This window comes from Gracilinanus agilis, chromosome 1 (assembly GCF_016433145.1).
Source record: "Gracilinanus agilis isolate LMUSP501 chromosome 1, AgileGrace, whole genome shotgun sequence".
Lineage (NCBI taxonomy): Eukaryota > Metazoa > Chordata > Mammalia > Didelphimorphia > Didelphidae > Gracilinanus > Gracilinanus agilis.
This window is the reverse complement of record NC_058130.1, coordinates 523,020,558-523,046,551: the sequence shown is the minus strand read 5'-3', so window position 1 is coordinate 523,046,551 and position 25,994 is coordinate 523,020,558. Positions and strand designations below refer to the sequence as shown.

Below are 25,994 nucleotides of genomic sequence, written 5' to 3'. Positions count from 1 at the left end.
TCATATAGAAATGTATAGCCCTGTACATGATAAGTTGTAGAATAAATGTAAATCTTTTTTTTGTCAACAAGCATAACTGCTGGTCTTGAGTTCTGATCTTCCATCAGTCTGTCAATAGTTTATATTTAAATAATATATATTTTAAAACATTATCGATGCTTATTTAGATGACAAACTATAGAAAATAAGTATTTGGGAAGTGCTTTTTAATTTGCTGTCTTGAACCTAACACAGATGTTTAGATGTCCTTATTCTAGAGATCATGGGGGTCTTTGAAGACCTGGGCTTCAAATTCTAGATGTCTCTGCAAAATAAAAGTGAAAAAAATTAGATATAGCTTACACTAAACTCTTGTCGGATTCTTAAAGTGGCCCAGTTCAACTGATGACTTGGTCATAAATTTATTAAAAAGTAAAACAATGAAAATGTTTTAACCCTAATAAGAAGGGTAGGACATTTGGGGCAATGATGAGGAGAATTAGGAAGCTGCTGAGGGGAAAGAGTTATTGAACTATTGGAAGAAAGTATTTAAAAGTTTTCAAGTCCAGGGTCAGCTGGGTAGCTCAGTGGATTGAGAGCCAGGCCTAGAGACAGGAGGTCCTAGGTTCAAATCCGGCCTCAGACACTTCCCAGCTGTGTGACCCTGGGCAAGTCACTTGACCACCATTTGCCTACCCTTACCAATCTTCCACCTATAAGTCAATACACAGAAGTTAAGGGTTTAAAAAAAAAGTTATCAAGTCCATTCCATATTATAAGACAATGATCTTATTATCTGTTATGAATAATTTAAAAACAAAATATACAATTATCTACAAGTGATATCATCTATATCCAAAGATTGATTTCCTTACAATGCCTAGAAAGGTAGTGAGGGAATAGATGAAATGTATTCTTTTAATATCTTGGGAAATAATGAGAGAAATCTCAGTTCAATCCACTTCAGAGGTGAAGCCACTGACTTCCCTTCCCACATTGTCCTATCATTACTTATCCCCTTCTAAACCTCAGCCTTTAATTACTCTCAGTTTGATACTTTCACTCTTTTGGTCATTTGTTCCCGAATGACTTTAGAGTAAAATAAAAACTCCATTGTTGATGTTCGAAGATTTTCATAATCTGGTTTTAGCTTATCTTTCCAGGCCGATCATATGTCACTTTCCCTTTATGCTCCTATCAAATAGCTCTCTTTCTCTTCCTCACACAACATTCCTTTTTCCAGCTCTTTACTTTTGTACAAGCTATTCCCAATGTCTAGAGTGCTTTCGTTCTCCCCATCTCTACCTCTTAGAATACATAATTCCTTCGAAGGTGCAGCTCTTTTGCCACCTCCTTCAAGAGGTCTTTCCTGAAGCCACTAGTGTTGCCATTTGCCAAATCACTTCATATTGTTTAGATGTATACTGTATTTGTTGTGTTCAGTCATTTCAGTCATGTCCAATTTTTCATGACTCCTATTTTTGGGGAGTTTTTTTGGCAAAGATACTATTTTTTTGTCCAGTTCATTTTACAGATGTGAAAACTGAGGTGAGTAGGGCTAAGTGACTCATCCTGGTAGTGTCTGAGGGTCAGATTTGAACTCAAAAAGATAACTTTTTCTGACTGCAGGGTCCATATGCTACCTACAGATCCACCTAGCTGTTGGATGAGGCTTTATAAGTAGCTAAGAAAGGAAAAGATATACCCAACTGAATGGAGAATTCCTGAGAATAGCAGGCAGAGATAAGATTTTCTGAAGTGATCAATGCAGAGAAATAGAAACAAAATGGGAAACATAATAAATATCTTTAAAAAAATCAGAAATATCAATGTAATGATCCATGCAAAAATGGGCATGAGAAAAGACAATATGATAGAGATTTAACAGAAGTGGAAGAGATGAAGAAAAGGTAGCAGAAAAAGAAGAAGAACTCTACAAGAAAGATCTTAACATCGCCAATAACCATGATCTAGGTTACTGACCTAGAGGCCAGACTTCCTGGAGAATGCAGTTAAGAAGACCTTAGGAAACATTGCTAACAATAATGCTAATGAAAGTCACAGAATTCTAGACAAGCTGTTTAAAACTGTGAGAGATGTTGCTGTTACAGTGTTGCACTCAATAGGCCAATAAATTCAGAAAACTCAAAAGTGACCACTGGATTGGAAAAGAACAGTTTATGCCCTAGTCCTAAAGAAGGACAACACCAAAAGAATGTTTAAACTCCCAAACAATTGCATTCATTTAAAAAAAAAAACAGAAACGTTATGCTTACGAATCTGCAAACTGGGTTTCAGCAATATGTGAACAGAGAATTACCAGAATAGGCTAGTTTTTGAAGAGGAAGAGGAACTAGAGACCAAATTGCCAATATTCAGTGAATTATGGAGAAAGCAGGAGAGTTCTAGAGAAACCTCTACTTCTGCTCATGGACTACACTAAAGCCTCTGACTGTGTGGATCACAACAAAATGTGGCAAGTCCTCAAAAAGATGGGAGTATCAGATCATCTTACTTGTCTCCTCAGGAACCTGTATGTAGGTCAAGAAGCAATAGAGAGAAGTGAACATAGAACACCGTATTGGTTTAATATTGGGTCTACTAGGCTGTATATTGTCACCTTATTTAATTTATATGCAGAGTACAACATGCAAAATGTAAGGCTGGATGACTCAAAAGCCAGAATTAAGGTAGCTGGGAGAAATATGAACTATCAGATATGCAGACTATATATCTCCCTGATGGCATAAAGTGAAGAAGAATTAAGAAGTCTCTTTATGTGGGTGAAAGAAGAGAACATAAAATCTGACTTTAAACTAAAAAAATCCCAAAACTAAGATCTTCGTGACTGGTCCCATCATTTCCTGGCAAATAAAAGGAGAAAAAATGGAAGCACTATCCAATTTTATTTTCTTGACCCCAAAGAACACTATAGACAGTTATTGCAGCCATGAAATTAAAAGATACTTGGCTTTTTGGAAGGAAAGCTATGGCATATCTGAATAGAATAGTTTATTAAAAAGTAGACATCTCCTTGTCATCAAAGGTCTTTATAGTCAGTTATTTCTTTTCAATAGCAAGGCACAGCTGTGAGAGTTGCACTATAAGGAAAGCTGAATGCCACAGAATCGACACTTTTGAATTGTGGTGCTGGAGAAGACTTTTGAGAATCTCTTGAACAGCAAAGAGATCAAATCAGTCAATATTTAAAGAAACAAATTCAAGCTCTTCACTGGAAGGTCAAATATCAAAGCTGATGCTTACTTTGGTCACATAATAAGACAAAACTCATTGTAAAAGGTCATGATGGGAAACATGGAAGGCAAAAGGCAAAGGTGACAGCAGACAGTATAGATGGTGTCATGGAAACAATGAATATGAACATAGAGATTCAGGAGATAGTGAAGGACAGAAGAAACTGGCATTCATGGGATCATAAAAAGTCAGACACAAATGAACAAGAAAACCTGCTATACCCTCCCCCCTTGATTCAATGAAAGCACTGGAAGGCAGAAATCATCTCACTTCTATATTTGTATAGCCCCCTAGCTAGGACAGTGCCTTGTACATAGAAAGCATTTAATAAATGCTTGCCAACTGATATATGATGAAAATTTGAGGGGTGGTTCAAATGACGGGTTAGTTTGATTTTATGAATGAGGATAATAATGTATATATATTTTTTTTCAGGGAAGAAACTAGTAGATAGGGAAAAATAAAAAAAAATGAAAGAATGGGATTAATTGAAGAAAAAAGTTCCTAGAAGAAAAAGTGAGGGAAGACTAATGTCAAGATTAAAGTCTTTAGAGAAGAAAAAAGACAAGCCATATTAGGAACTTGACTGAAGGAAGCCCTGGATGAAACCTCATCTTGACAGATGGAAGCTTAAAATATATTTCCTGTGACAAGAGAGGACAACTGGTCTTATCCTAGTTTCACTGTGAGAACTCACCCAGCTCCTTTGGTATTTTCTTTCTAGGATTGAAAAAGTTCTGCAGAAGCTACAGAAAATAGCAGAGTTGGGAGAATATTCTAATAGGAGACCCTACATGCTTCTTTCATGTGGGTAGAGATTGCTAATCCACTGGCTCTTTCATGTGGGTAGAGATTACTTTCTCCACGTGGGCAAATTTATCTTTGTATGGCCAACCACTTATTTAGTCAAATCCTATGGAATGAATATAGATGTTTTTCAGTGACTGTTAATACCTTTGGGTCAGGTAAACATGGACCAAATGCTTCCAACAAAAGACCTTCTTCTCTTACAGCTTGTTCATAATCTGCAAAGGATAGCTTTCCATCATGGTCATAATCCTAGGAAATATGAAAAACAAAAAATATTAGATATGATAATAGTGGTTTTGATAACATGCTGTCAAATGTTATATCCTACATATTGTAACATTATTTAGATGATAAAAAAGAAAAATATGTGTATGTGTATGGTTTTTCTTTTTATTAAAAAGGAAAAGTTACAAGGCACAGTGGTTGGAAAGCCAATCTCAGAGCCAGCTTTTGGGTTTTAAGTTTTGCTTTTGATAAATGCTTTCTGTATGATCCTGACCAAGTCATTTCATTTCTTCATGCTCTTGATATTTCTCTAAGGCTATAAATTGATTTGCATTGGCAGAGACAGTCATCTCATGAATAATTTTTCCTACTAATGAAACCACTGATTCATTCTCTATGCCCTATCACCACCAAAGGAAATAATGGTTACTGCATTTCCCCTTTATGCTTTCCTTCCATACCCAATTGTTTTGATTGAAATATGCTAATAATATTTGGCCGTATTATGCTTACCATTTTCTTAAGTGTTATATCAACTAAATCTTTAATTCCTTCATCAGGATCTTCTTCACTTGGCTGCTTGAGAAGGCTGTTTTTCAGCATATGAAACATTTCTTCTCGTGAAATGAAACCATCACCATTCAAATCGTAAGCTTCAAAGCAATCTTTTAAAAACATAATAAATTGTAATTTTGTAAAGCTGACATTCTTAAAAATTTTTCTCAAGCAATTTTAGGACATTTTTAAGGTGGGTAGCTAAGACCCTAGACAATTTAATCATTTTCAGAAAGATTATCCTAGTAGGTTTAGAATTATCATTGCTGTTATAATTTTGATTCAGAGATAAAATTCATGTTCAGCTTAATATTAGTCAATTTTATTTTCAAAAACGCAGCATTTAAACACATATCCAAAACCTAATGCTGCAATTACAGCTTAGTATAGAGTATTCTTTTCCTTTCCACTTAGAAGCTCACTACATTGAGTAGATTGTCCTCTCAAATTACTTGCTCCCTGTAATCATCTTTCATTACATTCAATATATAGTTTCTCTGAAAAGGCTGGGCTAGGCTTAAGAAACCCAGAGCGTATAGTTCATTTCCAGTATTTTCTTAGACAGTGAAAATGTGGCCTGACTCTGCCCACCTATGTTGATCTATGCCACATGCTTTAGGCCATAGTGGCAACATCTGCTAACTTGATGAGTGTTAGAAGATTTGACCACATTTCAGGGAATGCAAAAATATAACATTCTGTTATATGCCCTCCAAATCTTCTCAATGTTGAGGTGGAATATGTTTTTATGGACTATAAAGTTCAAGGGCACCCGTAGTTCCTGGGCTACTTTGGGTTCTTGGACCTTTATCAGCTTAAGAGAGTTGGTAGAGTTTTTGTTACATTGAATATTTCCATTTCCATTTTATTCTGAACAAAGCAAAAAATATATATATTTTTTGAAATTGAGACCCCTGCCAAAATTCAAAGTATTTTGTATCTTCCTCTCCTCCCCTCCCTCCATACCAATTCTATCATCCTGGGTCACTAAAAGTCTGACTAAAAGTCAGACACAACTGAACAACACAATAAATACTATTTTAGACAGAGAAATAGACACAGGCCAGACTTAGAACGTAGAACAGTTTGAGACAACATGGTGTACAAGAATGCACGATGGCCTAGGAGTTAAGATTTGTAATGGATTTGTAATCTTCCCTTTTGCTACTCTCTACATTACCAAGTGACTGAATCTTTCTGGGTCTCAGAATCTCCATCTATAAAGTGATGGGATTGAAATAAATGACACGAAAAATATCTGTTAGCTTGAAATTCCACAATTCTACTATCTAAGTAAAATGGATGGATGGGAAAACACTGATTTGACAGTTTCAAAGCACAGAATATGTTTCTGACTATATATGAAATTTGTGTTTGCTAAAAACACTTTTTAAAAATCAAGTGAAAGAACAACCATTTTCATGTTGAATCCCTATTGCCTTTTGAACTCCTGCTACAATGATAAATTTTCACAAAGTTAAAATTACAGTATCATTTGTTTCAAACAACAATGCTTCACCTTAGAATTCTTTGCATTTTCTTTTAAAATAAGATGGTCAACTCATTGGATATTTACTGTTTGGTGTCTTTATTATCTCTTAAAACAGGAGTCAGCAACGTATGGCTCTCGAGCCATATCTGGCTCTTTTGAGGGCTAGATATGGCTCTTTCTGCAGGAGCCATAAAGTCAATTTTTTTTTTCAGGTGCTGTTACAGGAGCGCGCACTGTGAGCACTGGACAGCTCTCACGAAATTACATTTTAAAAAATGTGGCATTTATCGCTCTCATGGACAAAAAGGTTGCTGACCCCTGTCTTAAAAGATATGGACAAGGGGCAGCTAGGTAGCACAGTGGATATAGTGATAGACCTGGAGTTAGCAGGCCATGGGTGGGTTCAAATCTGGCCTCAGATGCTTTTTAGCTATGTGACCTTGGGCACCTCATTTTACCCCAGTTGCTTAGTCTTTACCACTCTTCAGTCTTAGAATCTATACTTATTATTCTTAGATTCTATGACAGAAGGTAAGAGTTTTGTTTTTTTAGTTTATTTAATTAATTCGGGATATTTTTCCATGGGTACATGATTCATGTTCTTTCCCTCCCCTCCCATAGCCAACACACAATTCCACTGGGTTTTACATGTGTCATCGATCAAGACCTATTTCCATATTATTGATATTTGTACTAGGGTGATCGTTTAGAGTCTACATCCCCAATCACATCCCCATTGAACATGTGATCAAGCAGTTGTTTTCTTTTGTGTTTCTGCTCCCACAGTTGTTTCTCTGGAAAGGTTTTTTTTTTTTTTTTTTTTTTTTTTTTTTTTTAAAGAAGATATGAACAAGAGATAGAGAGAGCACTGTGAGACATAAAATGGATGGTTTTTAATTACACTGAATTAAAAAGTTTTGTACCAATGTGGTCAAATTAGAAGGAAAGCAGAAAACTGGGAAAATCTTTTATAGACAAGTTTCATGGATAAAGATCTCACATCTCAAGGATATAGATAACTTTGTCAAATTTATAAGAATATGAGACATTTTCCAACTGATAAATAGTCAAAGTAAATGAAGGACAGTTTTTGGAAGAAGAAATCAAAGCTACATATAATCATAAGAAAAAATTCTCTATTCAGTATTGATTAGAGAAATGCAAATCAAAACAACTCTGATATACCATCTCATATCTATCAGAGTGGCTCAAATGGTAGAAAGGAAAATAAAGAATAATGGAGAAAATGTGAAAAAATTGGACACTAAAACACTCTTGGTGGAACTGTGAACTGATCCAATTTTGGAGAGGAATCTAGAATTATGCCCCCGAAGTCATAAAAATGTGCACTCTTTCATCGAGCAATAAGCACTATTATATCTGTTTCCCAAGGTGATCAGAGAAAAATGAAAGGACTCTACATATTTAAAAATATTTCTAGCAGCCCTTTATGCTGGCAAAGAATTGGAAATTGAGGAGATGACCATCAATTGGGGGAATGGCAGAATAAGCTATGTTTTATGATATATGTTCAAAGGATGTGAAGGGTAGGTTTTAGAAGAAGAAATCAAAGCTATAGATAGTCTGTGGTGTAAGAAATGATGAGAAGGTTAATTCTTGAAGAAACATGGAAAGACTTGCCGGAAATAATGAAGAGGGAAATGAGCAAAAGCAAGAGAATGTTATATATAGTAACAGTAATATTGTTCTAAGAGTAAATGTGAATGATTAAATTATAATGTTATATGAATATTCAAATCAACTATCAGGAATTTATGAAAGAGGAGGTTATCAAGCTTCATAAAAATAATATATAGAGCTATGTATTATAAAGGTTCATATATATATTTGTGTCAAAAATTTGTCTTTATTATGGGGCTAGGCAGGAAGAAAAACTACTTGGAACTCAAAAGTAACAAAAATAAATTAAAAAGAAGATATAAATCTATGCACTTAGTATTGATATTTTACTCAGGGTCTTACAAGATAATGATAAAAGCATAAAAAAATTTAAAGCAGTGGTTTTCAAACATTTGTTGTTGTTCTAAGTGCTTTATTCTTTGCTGAAAAGCATTGCAGCACAATTACCATTTAATTTTAATTTTAATTTGATCTCACAATAGGGGAGTTAGAAAATTCATATGTATAGAATTTCTGTTCAATAAAGGTGGTCATTTTTTGTGAGTTCAAGGTCTGAAATTTTTTGAGGCTACTACATGATTCTATTAGGCAAAATATATTTTTTGTTTTGAGTACTGTACCTAGGATATTACACATGTTGAGCAAGCAAAATTTCTATTAAGCTACTTATACCACTTTTTATCTGCAAATAATATCCAAAATTTCTCAGTAAAATTAGTAGGACCTATAACATACTCATTGAGAATTACTGTACTAAAGCAAAAACAAAACTCATGAGAGTTGTATTCAGATAATGCATTAATTCAAGTTAACATTAACTGGTAGAATCTAATAATAAAATAATTTTGCATTGTTTATTTCAAATAAGAAAATAATGTGGAATAAAATATTAAATTAGAAAGCCAGGAAAACTGCAAATACTTCACAAAATACTATATTGTGTTCTGCAAAACAAAGTTCAGGGGCATTTCTAAGCCATATATTTAAAAATAAATTATGAATAAAACTAACATATTAGAAAGCAAAAAGGTTGAAATGAAATTTATTTTTAGATAAATTTTAACTTTGCTAAATTATCCAAAAGAAATATTTTAGAGAATTTTTTGAAGATGGTGGCCTATGCAGAGTAATGAGGACATCACATTCTTTTTTTTTTTTAAATAGAGCAAAGAAAAGAATGGCATCCCAGGCAGTAAATCCCTTCAGTGACATACCCTACATCCTGCCCAATGTACACACACATACACTTATACACACTCACACACATATACGTCTCACATTATAAATTGGTTTTAAAAGGTAGGAATGTCATATCCATAGAAAGGGAGATCTGTGGTATTTTGGGCTCATTTTAAAATATGGCTTTAGATTGTCTTTTCCCCATGATTCATAGTAATCAAATGTTTATATTCATATTTTTGTTACAAAACTACATTGTGCTGATGTAACTCACTTAAAATGTAGCTACTGATGGTTCCTTGTTGTATTTCATCTATGCAATATTACACTGCAGTGCCCAATTTTTGGGAGACAGCATGCTTAGCCTCCACTTCCCCTGGTATCACTTCAATATGAGATTTCTTGAGAGAAGCATTCCCTGTTCTCATCACTGACAATGCCTTGATTTTCCAAGAAGTCGTGCAAGTTTAAATCCAAGAAATGGATCTGGAGTAACATGTTACATTCCATAATTTTATGGGCTTTGAGAAGATCATCGACAATTTCTTGGTAATGTTTTGCCTTGTAGTTTCTCAAAATGAATTTAGTCATAGAAATATGTTTTTATGACTAAATTTTAATGACTAAAAGCTAAATATATATGGGGGCAGCTGGGTAGCTCAGTAGATTGAGAGCCAGGGTCTAGAGATGGGAGGTCCTGGGTTTAAACCTGGCCGCAGATACTTCCTAGCTATGTGACTCTGGGCAAGTCACTTAACCTCCATTGCCTAGTCCTTACCACTTTTCTGCCTTAGAACCACACACACATTATTGTTTCTAAGATGGAAGGTAAGAGTTATATATATATATTTTTTTTTTCCAAGTTGCTCCATCAAATTCATTCCCCTGTTCATCACAATGTCCATCTTTTATCACTTCAATGTTTAAAGAGTCCTTCACATCCTTTCTTTTATTTTAACTTGTTGATTTTTGGAATTTGGAATTTTTTTGCTGATAGAAACAACCTTTATCATTTTACTACACTAAATTGACAAATTTTCATTAAACCAGGTTTAATGGCCATAAGAAAACTTTTTCAAGACCTATCAGTAGTTAGTAGTTACCACATTTTTTCTTTCTTGGAGTCATTCTTTCTTTTTGAAGCCTGTGTTAAGGTAGTATGATTTATTTTTGTTTCTGCTGTTCCATCTAAACAATAAAGCAGTTTTTGGAAAGCAGGATTTTTGGAATAGTCAAGATACAGTCCTAGCAGTAAAAGAATAATCATGTTTGGAGCTCCACATTTATTATTTCTCATACCTACTGAGGTGTGAGATAAATTTTTTCAGTTATTGATTCAAAAAGTGAATTTTCATGTTTCGAACATTTTATGTCCCATCTTGGAGATTATATTCTTTTATCACAGAAGTAAAAAGTTCAGCTTTCTTTTTGTATAAGATAATGAACAAGGTCATTTAGAGCTGTTTGAGTTACTAAATGAGCATGGAAATACAGAGAGGTTACTTCAAATGGGAAATCATGACTTGGTTGGGCTCCTAAGGCTTAAGATCTTCAGGTTCTCCTTCATTTAAGTTTCAGATTTCTAATGGTTTTAGACTAGTTTTAATTTGTTTATTTGCTTTTGTTTGTTACCATTTATATATAATATGTAACATAACAATAATATAATACATATGATTTGTTATATAAATGTAATAAACTATCATATGCTTATCCAAGAGAAACAAATTCTCCATTAGCTATATCCAAAAATATATCTTATTTTTTCCCTCTCCTATCCCACTCCTCTGCTCTCCCCAAGAAGACAAGCAGTATAAGTTGTACATATAATATCATATAATACATATTTCCATGTTTACCATATTGTGAAAGATGACATATACTGCTTACACTAGGGAAAAAATCATGTAGGAAATAAAGTAAAGAATGGTATGTTTCAATATGCATTCAGACTGTCACTTCCTTCTAAGACCATGGATATCTTTTTTTGTCATGAGTCCCTTGGAGTTGTTCTGTATCCTTACCTTGTTGATGACAGTTCATTTATTCACAGTTATTCATTATATTCTATTATTACTGGGTAAAATGTTCTCCTGATTCCGCCTACTTTACATTAGTTCATATAAGTCTTCCAGGTTTTATTGTGATTCATTTTGTTTAGGATCCATCTTAATTGTCATTTCTTATGGCACAACAGTATTCTATTACAATCATATGCCACAACTTGTTCATCCATTCCTCAATTGATGGACATCCCTTCAGTTTCCAGTTCTTTGCCATTACAAAAAGAACTGTTATAAAGAATTTAGAACATATAGTTTCTTTTCCTTTTTCTTGATCACCTTACGAAGTAAATCTAACAGTAGGGTTAGGTTACTGGATCAAAAGGTATACACAATTTTATAACTCTTTGAGTATAATTCCAGATTTTATTTTATCTGTTTTGTAAAAGAAACATCTTTTGGATATACCATGCATTGTGAGTTAGGCTTGGCATTTAAAAAAAAATTTTATTGGTATTTTCTGTTTCTTATATAACCATAGTATCATCCCATGTATCCCTCTGTCTATCCCTCTCCAAGTAACATCTCATATGATAAATATTATATTTTTAGAGAGGAAAAACATTGTTAGCACCATTTATCCATATATTAATGTCTGAAAATGTGCAATGTTTAATATCGCTGGACCTCCCATTTACATGAAGAAATAGGTTAGAGGTATCTTCTCATGTCTTTTTATTTGTGTCCCACTTGAACTTTTTAATTTTGTTAAAATGACTTTTTTTTTGCTGTGTCCATTTACATTATTGTAGTTACTATGTGTATATAATATATATATATGTATACTACATTATGTATACATATATTTTTTCTTGGTTCTGTTTACTTCTCACTCTGCATCATTTCATATAGATCTTTGCATGCTTTTCCAAATTTTTTCCATTCATTACACACATCATTTTTTGCAACACAGAAATATTACATTATATTTATCTATCACACTTTGTTTAGCCATTCTCTAATCGAAGGCTATTGACTTTGTTTCTGATTTTTAGCTAACAAGAAGTGCTGCTATAAATATTTTGGAGCACATGAGAACATGCTTCTTAGCAATGACTTCCTTATGGTATAAGTAATAGTGTCTCTTGTTCAAAGAGTATGGACAATTTAATTACTTTATTTTTATAATTTCAAATAACTTTCTAAAATGGTTTACCATCTTATCACTGCACCAACAATGTATTACACCAACAATGTATTATACCAACGAAAATTCCTACAATCCCTCCATTTTTTTCATTTTTGACAATTTTCAGGTTGTGAAGTGAAACCATAGCATTATTTTGATTGCATTTCTTTTATTAGTAGTAATTTAGAATATTTTTTCCTATTTTGAGAACTGTTTGGCCACTTATCTATTAGGGAATAGCTATTAGTGATGAGTGTGTGTGTGTGTTTGTGTGTGCGCACGCGCCTGTGTGTAGATTACATATCTCGGAAAGCAAACCCTTAGAAAAGAAAACTGATAAAAAAAAAATCCCTCATGTGACTACTTTCCTTCTTATCCTAGATCTGTGATGGCAAGTGCAGAACCCTCTCTGTGGGCACTCCTGAAGTCATGAACCAGAGTTTGTTACTAGAAAGCCAAAGAGATTTGGGATGGAGCTGATTCCCTTCCCCTATGTGCCTGAGGACATTCCTCACTTCACCCACCCTTCTGCTCAGCAGACAATGGGAGTGCTTCCCTCCCTCCCAGTCTGGGGTAAGGAGAGGGGCAGGTCATGGGGAGATGGCACAGCACTCAGTCTGGGGGACGTGGCAGGGGTGGGACCTAGCACTCCATCTCTTAAAAGGTTCACCATCACTGTCCTAGATGCATTAATGTTTGTGTTGGAAGTCTTTCAATTTCAAGTAGTCAAAGCTATCTCTTTTATCTTTTGAAATTGCCTCTATCTCTTATTTGGTTAAATATGTATATCCCTTCCAACAAAACCAATGCAATCACTATTAGAAGGTAAACAAAAGCTGGTGAAAATTTTTTATAGTAAGTGTCTCTGACAAAGACCTAATTTCTCAAATATGTGGAGAATTGAGTCAAATTTATGAGAATACAAAAGGCATTCCCCAAATGACAAATTGTTACAGGGTATGAATATGCAAATCTCATATGGAGAAATTAATAATATCTTTAGTCATATGAAAAAATATTTCAAATCACTTTTAGAGAAATGCAGATTAAAACAACTGAGGTACCACTTCATACTTATCAGACTAGCTAATATGACCAAAAAAAAAAAATAAAAAGAAAGAAAATGATAAATGTTGGCAGGAATGGGAAAAAATTGAGATAGAATGACAACTATTATTACCACTCTTCCTTCTAAATCTCATTCCTTTATCAATAACTACCTACTAGATATTACTAAATAAATGTTTCAAATCCAACATATCCAAAAAAGGACTCTGCATTTCCCCCCAAACACTTCTCATTGTAACTTCTCTATTTTTGTGGAGCATACCACCATATTTATGGTCACCTGAATTATCACTTGGAGTAATTCTTGATTCAACTATACTTCACCCCTTCACATCCAATCAATTAATTGCCAATAGTTGATACGACCTCCATAATGCATCTCATATCCATTCTCTTCTCTCGACTCACACAACCACCACCCTAGTCAGGCTTACCTCACCTCTTTTCTGGATAATCTCTCAATCTGTCTCTGACTCATCTTTCCTGTCACCAATCTGTACAATCTCCTGCCAGACTGATATTCCTATAGTAAAGACTGAACACATCAAACCCCTGATTAAGCAAATCCTTAGCATCCCTTTTACCTTTTGTGGATAAACTAAACATGATTTACCTTTTACCTCAAGGATAAGGTATAAATTCTTTCCTTTTAAAGTCCTTCATAATCTGGGTCCAATCTGTCTTCCCAGATTTATTTCATATTATTCTCCTTTATACCCTCTACCTTTTGCCCAAATGATTTGCTTGCTTGTCCCCAAACACTACTTTTCATCACTAATCACTGTGCTTTTGCACAAGGTTATTCTCCATTCCTGGAATATACACTTGTCCTCACTATAAAGGCCCCTACTATCATCCTTCAAAATTCAGATTGAGTATCACATTTAAAAGGAAGGCCATCCTGTCTTGATTCTCCCGAGTTGCTAATGTCTCTGTCTCAGAAGCCCGATTGCATCTATTTTGTGTTTATGTTTTATGAACTTGGTGTTTCCTTTCACTAGAATGTAAAGTCAGTGAAATCAGGATTTTTTCATTTTGACCTTTTTTCCCCAAAGCTAAGCACATAATAGGTGATTAAGAAATGAATTATACCCATTCATCTTAATTTTAGAATAAATAACATTTATTAGTGTTCCACTGTGCTAGGTATGATGCAAAACAAGTTAAATGACATGATAGCTAAATAGACATGATAGCTAATTTCATACTTGTCTAGATAAGAATTTTTCAAATTTGGTTCATTTTATTTGCCTTTCCAGTTTAAGCTAGAATGGCATCTCAAATGCTCTAATTTCAACCTTCTATCATCATAAAAACGTGATATATTTAAAATGATGATAGAATATAATTTCATTTGTTTAGATAGTAATCTTAAACAAACCAAAAAGTTTTAAAGTACAGTGTATGAAGTTACCTTATTAAAGAATACACAATACAGGTATATTATGTCATGGAGTTCTTTTAAATGTTTAGAGTAGACCTGGAAATTTATTTTAAAACTACTTTAGGGAGAAAAAGGCAAAAAAAATTTTAAATGAAAATGTGTCAAATAAATTAGCTTTTGAAATAGCAATAAATGCCTTCTTTTGTCCTTAGCAGAAGTCCTAAATAGGGTCACTGCTATGAATATCTAGCATATTGTCCTTGTATATAGCATACATGATTAAGAAAAGGTCTTGAAGGGAAAGCTCCCAAACCTGATAAATTATGTTTGTTTTATTTGTGGCACATATACTAATATGTGGCACATAGCTGTAATGAACATTTTACTTTTATAATTTCCATAGTGTGAGGAACTCCTTTCCATCAGGTCAAATTACAAATCATCTGTGGCAGTAAGTCTTAGGGAAGTGCTTGAGGCACTTAAGGGGTTAAGTGGTATGCCAAGGATCACATAGCTAAAGAAAAGGTAGGATTGGAACCTAAGTTCCTGAATGAATAAAGTATTTATTAAATGCTTTCTATTTGCAAAGTACTCAGCTAAACAATGGGGATATACATAACAATGACAGCCCCTTGTTCACATTAGGTTCATATTCTAATGATGGAGACAACATACCTGGAAGGTTTTAGTTGTGAGCTAACCTGGTCCTTAGGGGACAGCAGCAAAGCTGATAGTAATGGCTCTTCTTTAATGCTATTTCCATGGACAAAATCATACTAGTTTCTAATTTAAAAGTCTAAACAGCTTAACTATCTGACAGTTCCAAGGACTTTTGCAGCAAATTACTTTTTTGTAGGTCTTTAGCAATTGTAGACCTAGCATTTACAGGCTGCATCCTCTTATTGGTGGCTTCCCAGAATGATGGCTTTGGGCACTGGGTTGGAAGGAACTCAGAGCTCTTGGGTTCAGGGGCCTGGGCTGTCTCCATCAGGTTCTGAGGGGCAATGATGGTCAAGGTGGTAGTGGCTGTTTGATTGATCAGGTACAACCTATCTCTTGGGGTTTTTCCCCCCTCAGAGTGCCCTGCTACCTCATCTAGGCTGGCATGCCCACCCTATGAGTGGCGATTGGTAAGCATTTGATATACATGGCTTCTCTGTACTCCATGGAGTTTCCTTGCCAGATGATAACTGTAAAGGATGAGATGCAAGCAGGACAAGTGATTTTGTTAGAGGTGGGGAGGTCCTTCCACTTCCAGGTCTTGTGAGTCTAACTGCCTTTGGGTGAAGTTGGCCAGAAGTTGTTGCTAGTGATGATGAGAAAGGTGATCCTCTTCTCCATAATGATTCTCCTCAAGTGAGGACTGCGGGGGCAGGGTTGAAAGCAGGGGTTAGGGTTTGAGGGACACTGCTATTTCAAAGGCTCTTGGTTTGCTTTCTCCTTTATATCCATGGGGAGATAATAATAAAGATGGTGGTGGTTTAACTTGTCTGGCACATGCTTTCTCCTGACTCTTTCAAGGTGCCTTGTTATTTAAGCTAGGCTGGCTTGCCTATCCTGTGAGTAGAAGTTACCTGGTGATTAGTCCTTTCTCCACAGGAGTCATATTCTTAGATGACAGTTATGAGGGATAGGCTCTAGGCAGAACCAGTGATCTGAGCGTGAGAGTTTTTGCCATTCTCTAGATTCCTGAGTTTATAACTTCAAACCTAGCACTCTACCCACTGATAGGCTGCTTCTATAATTGATAATTGATAAATTAAAAGTCCATAAATATTTTTAGAAGTATATACATTATTAGAGGAGGAATGAAGACTGGGTTTAGAGGAGAAATTGCATATCAACTTATACATATACATATATATTTATGTAATATGTGTACATTTATTTTTTGAAATAAAATGGTAGAAATTTTTGAAAAGATCACTGAATTTAGATGTTGCATGTCCTAAATTAGAGTTGCAGCTCTCCCACATATTAGCAATATGATCTTAAGCAAGTCATTTAATATCACTGAGTTTTCTCTTCTGTAAAATGGAAATCATAATACATGTATCACCTACCTTACACATTTTTCCTTAGGAATATTTCTGTAAACTGCGGAGCAATATGGAAATATGAGCCAGCATTTCATTCCCCATGGTGTGTAGCCTAGTGCAACAACCATCACTTCGAAGTGAAGTGGGGAAAATGGCTTTCCCAGGGTCACATAGACAATATGTATCAGTCGGGACTTAACAACCCATGTCTCCCTGATTCTGAGGCAGGTATTCTATCCACTGCTTCACCTTACCTTCTGCATAGATGATAGGTCCTTATTATATGAGGAGCTGATACCCAAAAATATTTGGACTAAATTCTTATATATATATATATATATTAATTTGTATATATATTTGAATATTTGAATATTTGAATCAGCTATAAGCAAATGAGTAAAAAGCACCATGATGAATGCTAATTTATAATGTCTTACCATAAAAATTAAACTAGAATACAAATTAAATATTAGTCCTAAATGTAATTGCTAAGTAAAACAAACCAATCTTTAAAAAAAAATTAATTAAGTTAATATTCTCCATTAAAAAGGTCATATGTGGCTTAATAAAATAACATTTTGTTGGGAGTTAAGATCCGTGATTGTAATGATGATATAAAAACTCCTTCCACCAATACATACAGGCTACTCTTGTCTAACTTATGGTGAAATAGACTAGGTGGTACAGTGGACAGGGTCCCTGGGCTAGAATCCAGAAATCAATTTGAGATGAAATCTGGCCTCAAGTCACTTGCTAGCTATGTGACCCTGGAACAAGTAGCCTCAGTTTCCTCATTTGGAAAATGAGCTGAAAAGAAAATGACAAACCATTCCAGTATCTTTGCCAAGAAAACCCAAAATGAGGTCACAAAGAGTGATACATTGCTGAATAACAACAAGAATTGCCTGAGGCACAAGGAGGTCAAATAACTTGTCCAGGATCCTACAGAAAGTACACCTTAAAGGGGAGACTTAAACCTGGGTTTCTCCGATTGGAAGACTGACTTTCCATCTATTACGCTAACCAACCTCTTTAATAAATACTTATTGGGGTTAACTGAATTGCATTCTCTATTGGTACTTATCTTCTACTGTAAAGACTATGCCATGATTTTTTTCATCCAATGAAATAATTAAAATTCTAAAAATGAAAATGTGTATATAATTAGTATGAATCTATATCAACTATGCTGTTAATTTTCTGGCAATCAAAATAAAATTTAAAGTTTTTATTTCTTAATTTTTCTCTTGATTGTTCATTCATTACCTAGTCACTGTCACTGACTAATATTCATTACAATACACAGAGTTCAAAGGAAAGATATTGTGAGGAAAATTAGTGTTACCAGAAATCTCTGCTCGTCCAAAGTTTAGATAACTGCTAATCAAACAATCCTTACATATTTTAAGCATAAAATTAAGAAAATATACATTTCTGAATAAATTACTAAAGCCTTACATTTCATTTTTTCTTCTAAATTCCCTCGAAGAAACACGCATAATCCTGTAACCCATTCTGTTACACTCACATGGCCATCATTGTCTTTGTCAAAAGCTCGAAATACTATGAAGAAAATTGTAATATAAATACAATGATTTATATGAAAATTTTTAGAAGTTTTTCAATATAATGTTTTGTCCAAGTCTATTGAAGCATAAAAACATTTTCTCTACATTTGCATTTTCTCTGTATGTGGAAAAAATAAAAATTTTGGAAGTTTGATGAATTAGTTATACACAGAAAATTTTTCTCTACAGACATTCGTATAGTTATTTATGTCTTTTAAATAATATATTTTATTTGTAATTTTTGTACATAATTTTTATGCAAGATGACAGTATATTTTCTTAGATAAAAAAAACAAAAAAGATTAAAAACATATTATACAGAAAATAAGTTGTATACTAACTCGAAATATAATAAAAACAACTTATTTTATAACCTTTAGGAATTTTACTATAAAATGAGGAAAACTCAATATAAATTTTTTTCTAGTTTTAAACATGCTAAAATGTTTTTTGTCTCTCCACATGACTTACTAAAGCTTATTTTCCTGTGAAATTTTAAATATCAGATGCTAATTTTATTACCCAGAATTCCCAAACTCCAAATCCACTGAAGTCTGGTTTTCTGCAGGATTTGTTCAATTTGGATCAATTATATCTCCTTACCCCTGTCCATGATCATGTCATCAGTCATTCCAAATGTAGTATGTAGGATGTTTCGAAATGTATTACGATCTAGCCCCATGCAATCTGGTTTCTCAGCTATATCTCCCAACAGGGTATAAAAAAATTTTATGAGGCACTCTATTTCATGTCTGTTAACTGTGATGAAAAAGACAAGAGATGACAATGAAACTTATACAACATTGAATTTATCACAATTTTTACAATGAGTACCAACTATATAGTTCTCAATGACAGAGACTACTTTTTGATGTATTTTAGAAATTGAAGGGCAAAAGATGATTTCAGAAACTAAATTTAGCTTAACAAAAAGGGAGATTGAGAGTTATCTCTAATTTTCATTAGTAAAATTTTTGAATGTGTTTAATTCATAGAATTATAAAATCGTAGGTTTAAAGCTAGAAAGAATCTATGAGGTCATCAAGTCCAAGATCCCATTTTATAGATGAGCAAATTAAGGCACAGAGAAAAAAAGTAGTTTATTACAAGCACATCTAGTTACTAAATGTCCGAGGTCAGAGTTGAACTCCAGTGTTCCTGACTTGGGAACCAGCAATCATTCTACAATTCTATGTGGCTTCAATAGAGTCAAGACACATTAGAGTTAGGAAAAAATGATGAGTGGAAAACATTGGTAAAGTTAAGTAATGTCTGTTTTGTTGTTTGGTCATTTTCAGCTCCTCATGACTCTATAGACTGTAGCACACAAATACTGTCCATTGCATTTTCTTGGCAAAGATACTGGAATGGTTTGCCATTTCCTGCTTCGGTGGATTCAGTCAAACAGTGGTTAAATAGATTTGCCCAGGGTTACACATCTAAGAAGCATTTGAGGACAGATTTTTAACGTAAGTCTTTCTGACTCCAGGCCCAGAGCTCTATCCACTAGCTGCCTCAGATATCCATTTTACCAGGAACTTACATATGTTTGAGTGACAATATAGGGTTAGAAATGGGAAAATAAACCAAAAACTTGACTATTAGTAATACTGAATCAAAAATACTTCTATCTATTAATTATCCTTTCAACATCTTAATTATGAGATACCATATGAACACTGACTTGACTTCATATAGTGTTTCATTTTATTACCATGGGAATGGATTTCATGCAAACTATATGGGGACTAATTTTCATTTCAATTAAACAGAAATCGATTCATCAATACTTTCATCAAATGTAGAAATGTCCTTTCAAATAAAATTGTGATATTTATCCTATTACCACCTCCAAATATCAATTGATATCACTCAAAAATTATTTTATGCTTCTTCCAACATGCAAATAATCAGAAAAAAAAAAGTAAAAAAAGTATATACTGTAAAAATAATTTAGCTCGGAGTTAAGAAAGCAAGGCACTCTAACCTTGCCTCTCCATATGACTAGGCATAACCTCTCTGGCTCTCATTTTTTTCATTTATAAAATGAATGAGTTGGACCTGAGAACCCCTAATATTTCTTCTAGTGCTCATATCTTAAACTTGGGAACTATGGAGAAATGAATAATTTCTTTGAAAAAATATTTATATTGTAATCAATCTTTCATCTCATTAGAATATTTCCTCTAGCATGGAAAATCACAAATCATTCTCTCTCACATCTTTAAAATGTGGATGTATATGAATACACACACATAGATATGCTTTATACATACAAATATATCTAATATCTATCTACCTATCTACTTATCTATCCATTCCTCCATTCATGTATCTATCTATTCACCTATCCATTTTATCTAGTTTTCTATCTATCTATCCATCTACCCATTCATCTAGTTTTCTATCTATCTATCTATCTATCTATCTATCTATCTATCTATCTATCTATCTATCTATCTANACCCATTCATCTATCTATCTATCTATCTATCTATCTATCTATCTATCTATCTATCTACCTATCTACCTATCATATCTCAAAAGTTAGTTTGCAATATTGTTTTCTGTCATTAAAAGAGTAAAACTGAATTAAGATTCTGGGTCACTATATATACACCTACATATTTATATCTAAATCTACGTATGTCTCTGCCTCTATATATTCATACACACATATATGTATCCACATATATGCATATAAATGATGCATATATTCTTTTTCAGGGAATTCTTTATAAAGTAAGCTTTATAAAATTTTGCAAACATTCACTTAAGTATACAGGTGTCAGTCTCTGCTATATAACACTGAGAATTTAAAATTAACATCTAAATATGGATAGAAGTAGAATTAGAAGCTAAGGAATGTTCATTTTGAAGTAAGATGGACTTTCCCACTGATTTTTAGAAAAAAAAAAGCATGGTATTTTGCACACATTGAGGAACAATAGCAGGCAGTTCCAGCACCATTTAGAACTTTCAGATGAGGTCCGTGTTTTGCTTCTGGGCCTCACAACTTAGAATATAAAACCCTCAAAGATTCACAACACTGAAGGTAAAAGGGCTAAAAAAGATAAATGTCTATGATGAAAGACTAAAGGAACTGAGACTATTTACCTGGAGAAGAGAAGCCTGAAGGATAACTTGATCATCATATTTACATATATGAAAAAATTATACAAAGGATAACTTTTCAATTCTCACTGAAGACACTGTAAATAGAAATGAGCTAAAGCTTATGGCAATGTAAGGTTAGATATAAAGAATAATTTATTGACTATGAAGTTGCTTAAACATTGAATTCTATCATTAAAGGGAAGTAAAACATTTAAAAATATATTTTTTCCTTGTTGTGGTGAAAAAAGATTCTAGAAATGGATCCACCTGCCCTAGGTCTGAACACTGGTCCTATTATTGACTACCTTGGGCAAGTCATCAAACTTCTCAGAGATCTCATTTCCTCATTTATACAGAGACAGTTGAACTAGATGCCACCTATGGCATATATTTTACTCTAAATCCTATGATCTACTGGCATTGGTGTAGTTCTAGAAGATTGACTACATGATTTTTAAAGGTATTTTCTGGTTCTAGGATTACATAAAGCTTATCCATTTAAGGATGATGGCATAATTGTCTCCATAATCAAAATACATTTGACCACCAGAGACAACATGATAGCTATATATTCAGTAAAAAGATAATATTTCATATTTCATTTCCTCCCTAATCTTAAAGTCAATTTGTAGAACTCTTTCAAATTTGATCAACTGATCAAAAGACATTTATCAAGTACTTAATACGTGCCAGGTACCATGCACAATACAATCAAGTAGTCATTAGGGTTTCCTTTTTCCTTTTATAGAAAAACAAATAGCAAAGGTGTTTAACATCTTTTTTTTAATCGCCAACTTAAAAATGTATTCCTTTCCCTTGCTTGTTTGTTTCATGAAGTCTGTTTACAACATTCTACAAACCTATTGCAAAAGGACAATGTTTCGTTTAGAGTCCTGCATGACGCTAATGGTATTTTGTGAGAATGTTTATTAAAAAACAACTATTGGAAATTTTAAAAGTAATTTTTTCCCTAAGGTTAAAAAACATTTTAAGTGGGAAAAGCATCAGATTATAATAATCCTAGTAATACCTTAAATGTGTATGGTGTTTTCTTTGTTCTAAGGAGTTAAAATGCTCTCCACATAGCATAAATTTTATTTAAGAACTCTCTTTTGTTGCCACAGCCAAAAAGTAAACCATACTCATTACATTAGATATTAATGATAAGAAATTGCTGAGCACTACATCTCTAGGACAGCCCCTAATCAATTCAGGGGCACTCCCAGGTTCATAGTTGCTTCTGTTTTCTTAGGTAGTCACAAACAAGTATTAAAAAAAAAGTAAACAAATTTTCCTTATATAACTCTTAATTATCAAAATAACTTTAATAGATTTTTCTGACTTCTATGTTCTAGCCCTTTTGTAGTGCAAATTTTCCATTTCATTCTGGAAGGGTTGAACCAAGAATTTCCAAAGCTTCTTTTTTGAAAAAAAAAAAAAAGCTTTAAACCTTCTTGAATACTCTTGAAGACTGAGAGCATTGGCATACTCTCTTCTTTACAGAGAGGAAATTTAAACAATTGTGCCCAAAATTAGCATTCAAGAAGCAAATCAACAAGTGGATATAGAATACTTGTGGCAGGTGAAAAGTGAAAAGACTGAGTAAACAAAGGTTTGAGCTTCTGAACATCAGTTTATTAAATTTTAAAAGTGTGGACCTGCCAGGTATAGAGACTTGTGATTGATTTCTTTGCTAGAAGGAACTTCCAGATGAAAATATTCTCTCTACTAATGCAGGTAGGTACTTTATCCACAATAACCTCAGATCACTGTTTACAGCCTTGAAAGGTTCAGTGACTTGCCCAGGGTCTTAAGAGTCAGTACTCAGCTCAAAGCAAAGCTTTGAAAATATGTGTCTTCCAGGCTCCAAAGTAAGCTTACTTCCAGAAATATGTATTGTATGTTTGTATATAATATATACACATCATATAGAATTCTTATGTTCATGTTGGGCAATACTTAATGCCTGTATCAATGCTATCAATCTAACCAAATTCCCCCAAAATTGCATCAAGGGCCCCCAAAGGGCAATTTTTGGATTCAATTCATCTCGACTAAATTGTACAAATTATGCACCTAAAATGTGTTTCATACTGTGAATACTTAAAAAAAATGAAATAGTCTGCCTTCAAGGAGTTTACATTCTACCTAAAGTTAGAATCAATCAGTACACAAATTAATTTGATCTAGGATAATTTGAGGAAAGAATACTGACAATTTGACATGCATATTCTTTATAATTTATACATATATTAAGTTGCTGTCATAAATATGCCTCTAAGGAATATTTATAGAAGGAAAACTTTATGAAAAATTATTCATTTAATTTAAATTATTTATTAAATATTCAGGAAATATTCAGGAAAACCTGTGATCCTGAACATCATTACAGAATGGAGAGCTTGAGAGAAGTCAAAGAAATGGTAGTTGGAATGGGGAACAGATGGTAGAATAATTTGTAATAAAGAATGTGTGATAGAGAACATTATGAAATAAAACTGAAACAAGTAGATTAGGGAGCTAGATTACAGAGGATCTTAAGTGACAAGCTGAGCAGTTTTAAGTTTTATCTAAAAAGTAGCGGGGTATACCTGAACATTTTTTATCAAGATAAGTGATTTAGTTAGAGCTATGCTCTAATGATACTAAGGTGGAGGATGGACTGGGGTAAGGGTACAGACTGGAAGTGTAGGGGAGAATTGCAAGGTGATATAGTGCTGCCTCAAAAAGTTTGAAAAATATTATCCCAGTATATTCAGCTTGGCTCCATTGTCATAATGGACCCCCAAACTAAGCTGTGTGAATTACATAAAGCATATATACTATTCCTACTGGTCTTCGTTTATACTTCAGTAGAATGCATACTCTTTGAAGGCAGGCATAGCAACAATTTTGAGTTTCTATGTCCACTGGCACAGTACAGGGTCTAGAACACAATAACTTCTTAATCAATTCTTACAGAATTGAAAAGAATTGTTCTTGTCCCAGGTTGGGGGCACAAAATATATGACATGCTATAGGCTAATTATGCAACTTTCTTGAGCACAGTATTATTAGACTAGAACTAATTGTGGTGAGAAGCCACAGATGTCTTGTGGGAATATGAACTTCTTTTTCTTTATCCAAAAGATTATACAAACAAGCCAACAGGAGGTTAGGTTTCTGTGAAATGGGGTTGGGGGTAGGGGGCTCAGAGGGTAAATGCTAATTTCTGACTATAGAAATGGGTTCCTGTCCTGAGGAATTAAGAGGGGAGGGCAATTGCATAGACTTAATGCCTTTTCCCCCCACTCTGCCCAACTTTTTCTCCATACAGCAGATACTTAAATTTGTCTCCTGTGAGAGAAGTTACAGGAGGGAGGGAGTTCAGGTTCTGAAGGTCTGGGGGAGGGATTTCTCTTAATGTAAACTGAATGAAATATGGGGAGAAGGCCCTGCTGGATTTGGCAAAATTTGGGGCACACACTGGGGTACAGACATCTTGGGGCTTGGGAGCGGAAGGTCACTTTTTAAGTTTTCCTCAAGAAGTAAATTTTAGGAACCAGGGGGAAGCCCGACCAACTTCTATGAGGAGCTGATTGACGTGAATGGTGAGGGGCCCGGGGAAGGAGAAAATGGGACAACCTGACCTTGGTAGAGGCCCAGGAGATGGAGCTAGGGTTTTCCGGGGGGGGGGGGGGGGGCAGTCCATCCCAGGGAATACACGCGGATGATCAGGGATGTGATCATTGCTACTCACAATGCTTGTTGTTGCTGCTTTTACTCAAGGTGTTCGTAAGCTTCTGCAGTCTCTTCCGGTTCAATGCAAACATTGTTGAGACAGGTGAGGAAAGAGTTGATGTTTTCTGGATGTTCTATCACTGTGAGTTTTCTGGAGTTACCTGGTGCCTCCCACCAGAACCCCTCTAGTGTGGTGGTCTTCAGGGCAGCAAAGCACTTCCCTGTCCCTTCCCCACCCCCACCCCCCAATACCTGCCTACACCCGCCCCCACTCATTGCGTGCCCCGCCCGGCTCCAAACAAAACAACGTGACCATGGCAACCGGCCCAAGGACCAGCCTGCTATTGGTTGGCGGAAAGATCAGTTGCCTAGCGCGTCAGGAGAAACCGGTCCCTGATTTGAGGGTAACAACTTGCCGGGTGTTGATAATTGCCTCTGTTCCCGTGCCTTCGGTTTAAAATTAAAAAATAAAAAAATCTATCTATCTATCTATCTATCTATCTATCTATCTATCTATCTATCTATCTACCTTCTTTACGTTCATTTCTCTCTCTCTGTGTGTGTGTGTGTGTCTGTGTCTCTCTTTTTCTGTCTCTGCCTCTGTCTCTTTCTCTCTTTCTCTCTCACATTAAGTGATTTGCCCACAAGTCTCATAGCCAGGATTAACTGAGTCTATATTTTCCTTGACTCTGAGACTTGCATTTTGCTCACTGAACTAATGAATTTAACTGATTATCAGAGATGCCGAAATCTCTATCTGACTTTCATAG

At 34.4% G+C, this 25,994-nt stretch overlaps 1 protein-coding gene across 1 annotated transcript; it reads right to left on the bottom strand.

Moving 5' to 3' along the window:
- Window positions 1–253: 253 nt before the first annotated feature.
- EFCAB1 (EF-hand calcium binding domain 1) lies at window positions 254–25,316 on the bottom strand. The gene is made up of 6 exons (XM_044682785.1): window positions 25,244–25,316; window positions 18,991–19,146; window positions 18,278–18,382; window positions 4,783–4,934; window positions 4,189–4,293; window positions 254–304 (listed from the first exon to the last, which is right to left on the bottom strand). Exons 1-6 carry the CDS (start codon window positions 25,314–25,316, stop codon window positions 254–256), a joined length of 642 nt encoding a protein of 213 aa, XP_044538720.1.
- Between the last annotated feature and the right edge of the window lie 678 nt (window positions 25,317–25,994).

Coding starts and splice junctions, on each gene's coding strand:
- EFCAB1 (XM_044682785.1), bottom strand. CDS start 25,316: ATGTTTGCATTGAACCGGAAGAGACTGCAGAAGCTTACGAACACCTTG. Junction 18,383..18,990: donor TGACATGATCATGGACAGGG/GTAAGGAGATAT, acceptor TTTTCTTCATAG/TATTTCGAGCTTTTGACAAA. Junction 4,935..18,277: donor TTTAGAAGAAAAAATGAAAT/GTAAGGCTTTAG, acceptor TGTTTTTAAAAG/ATTGCTTTGAAGCTTACGAT.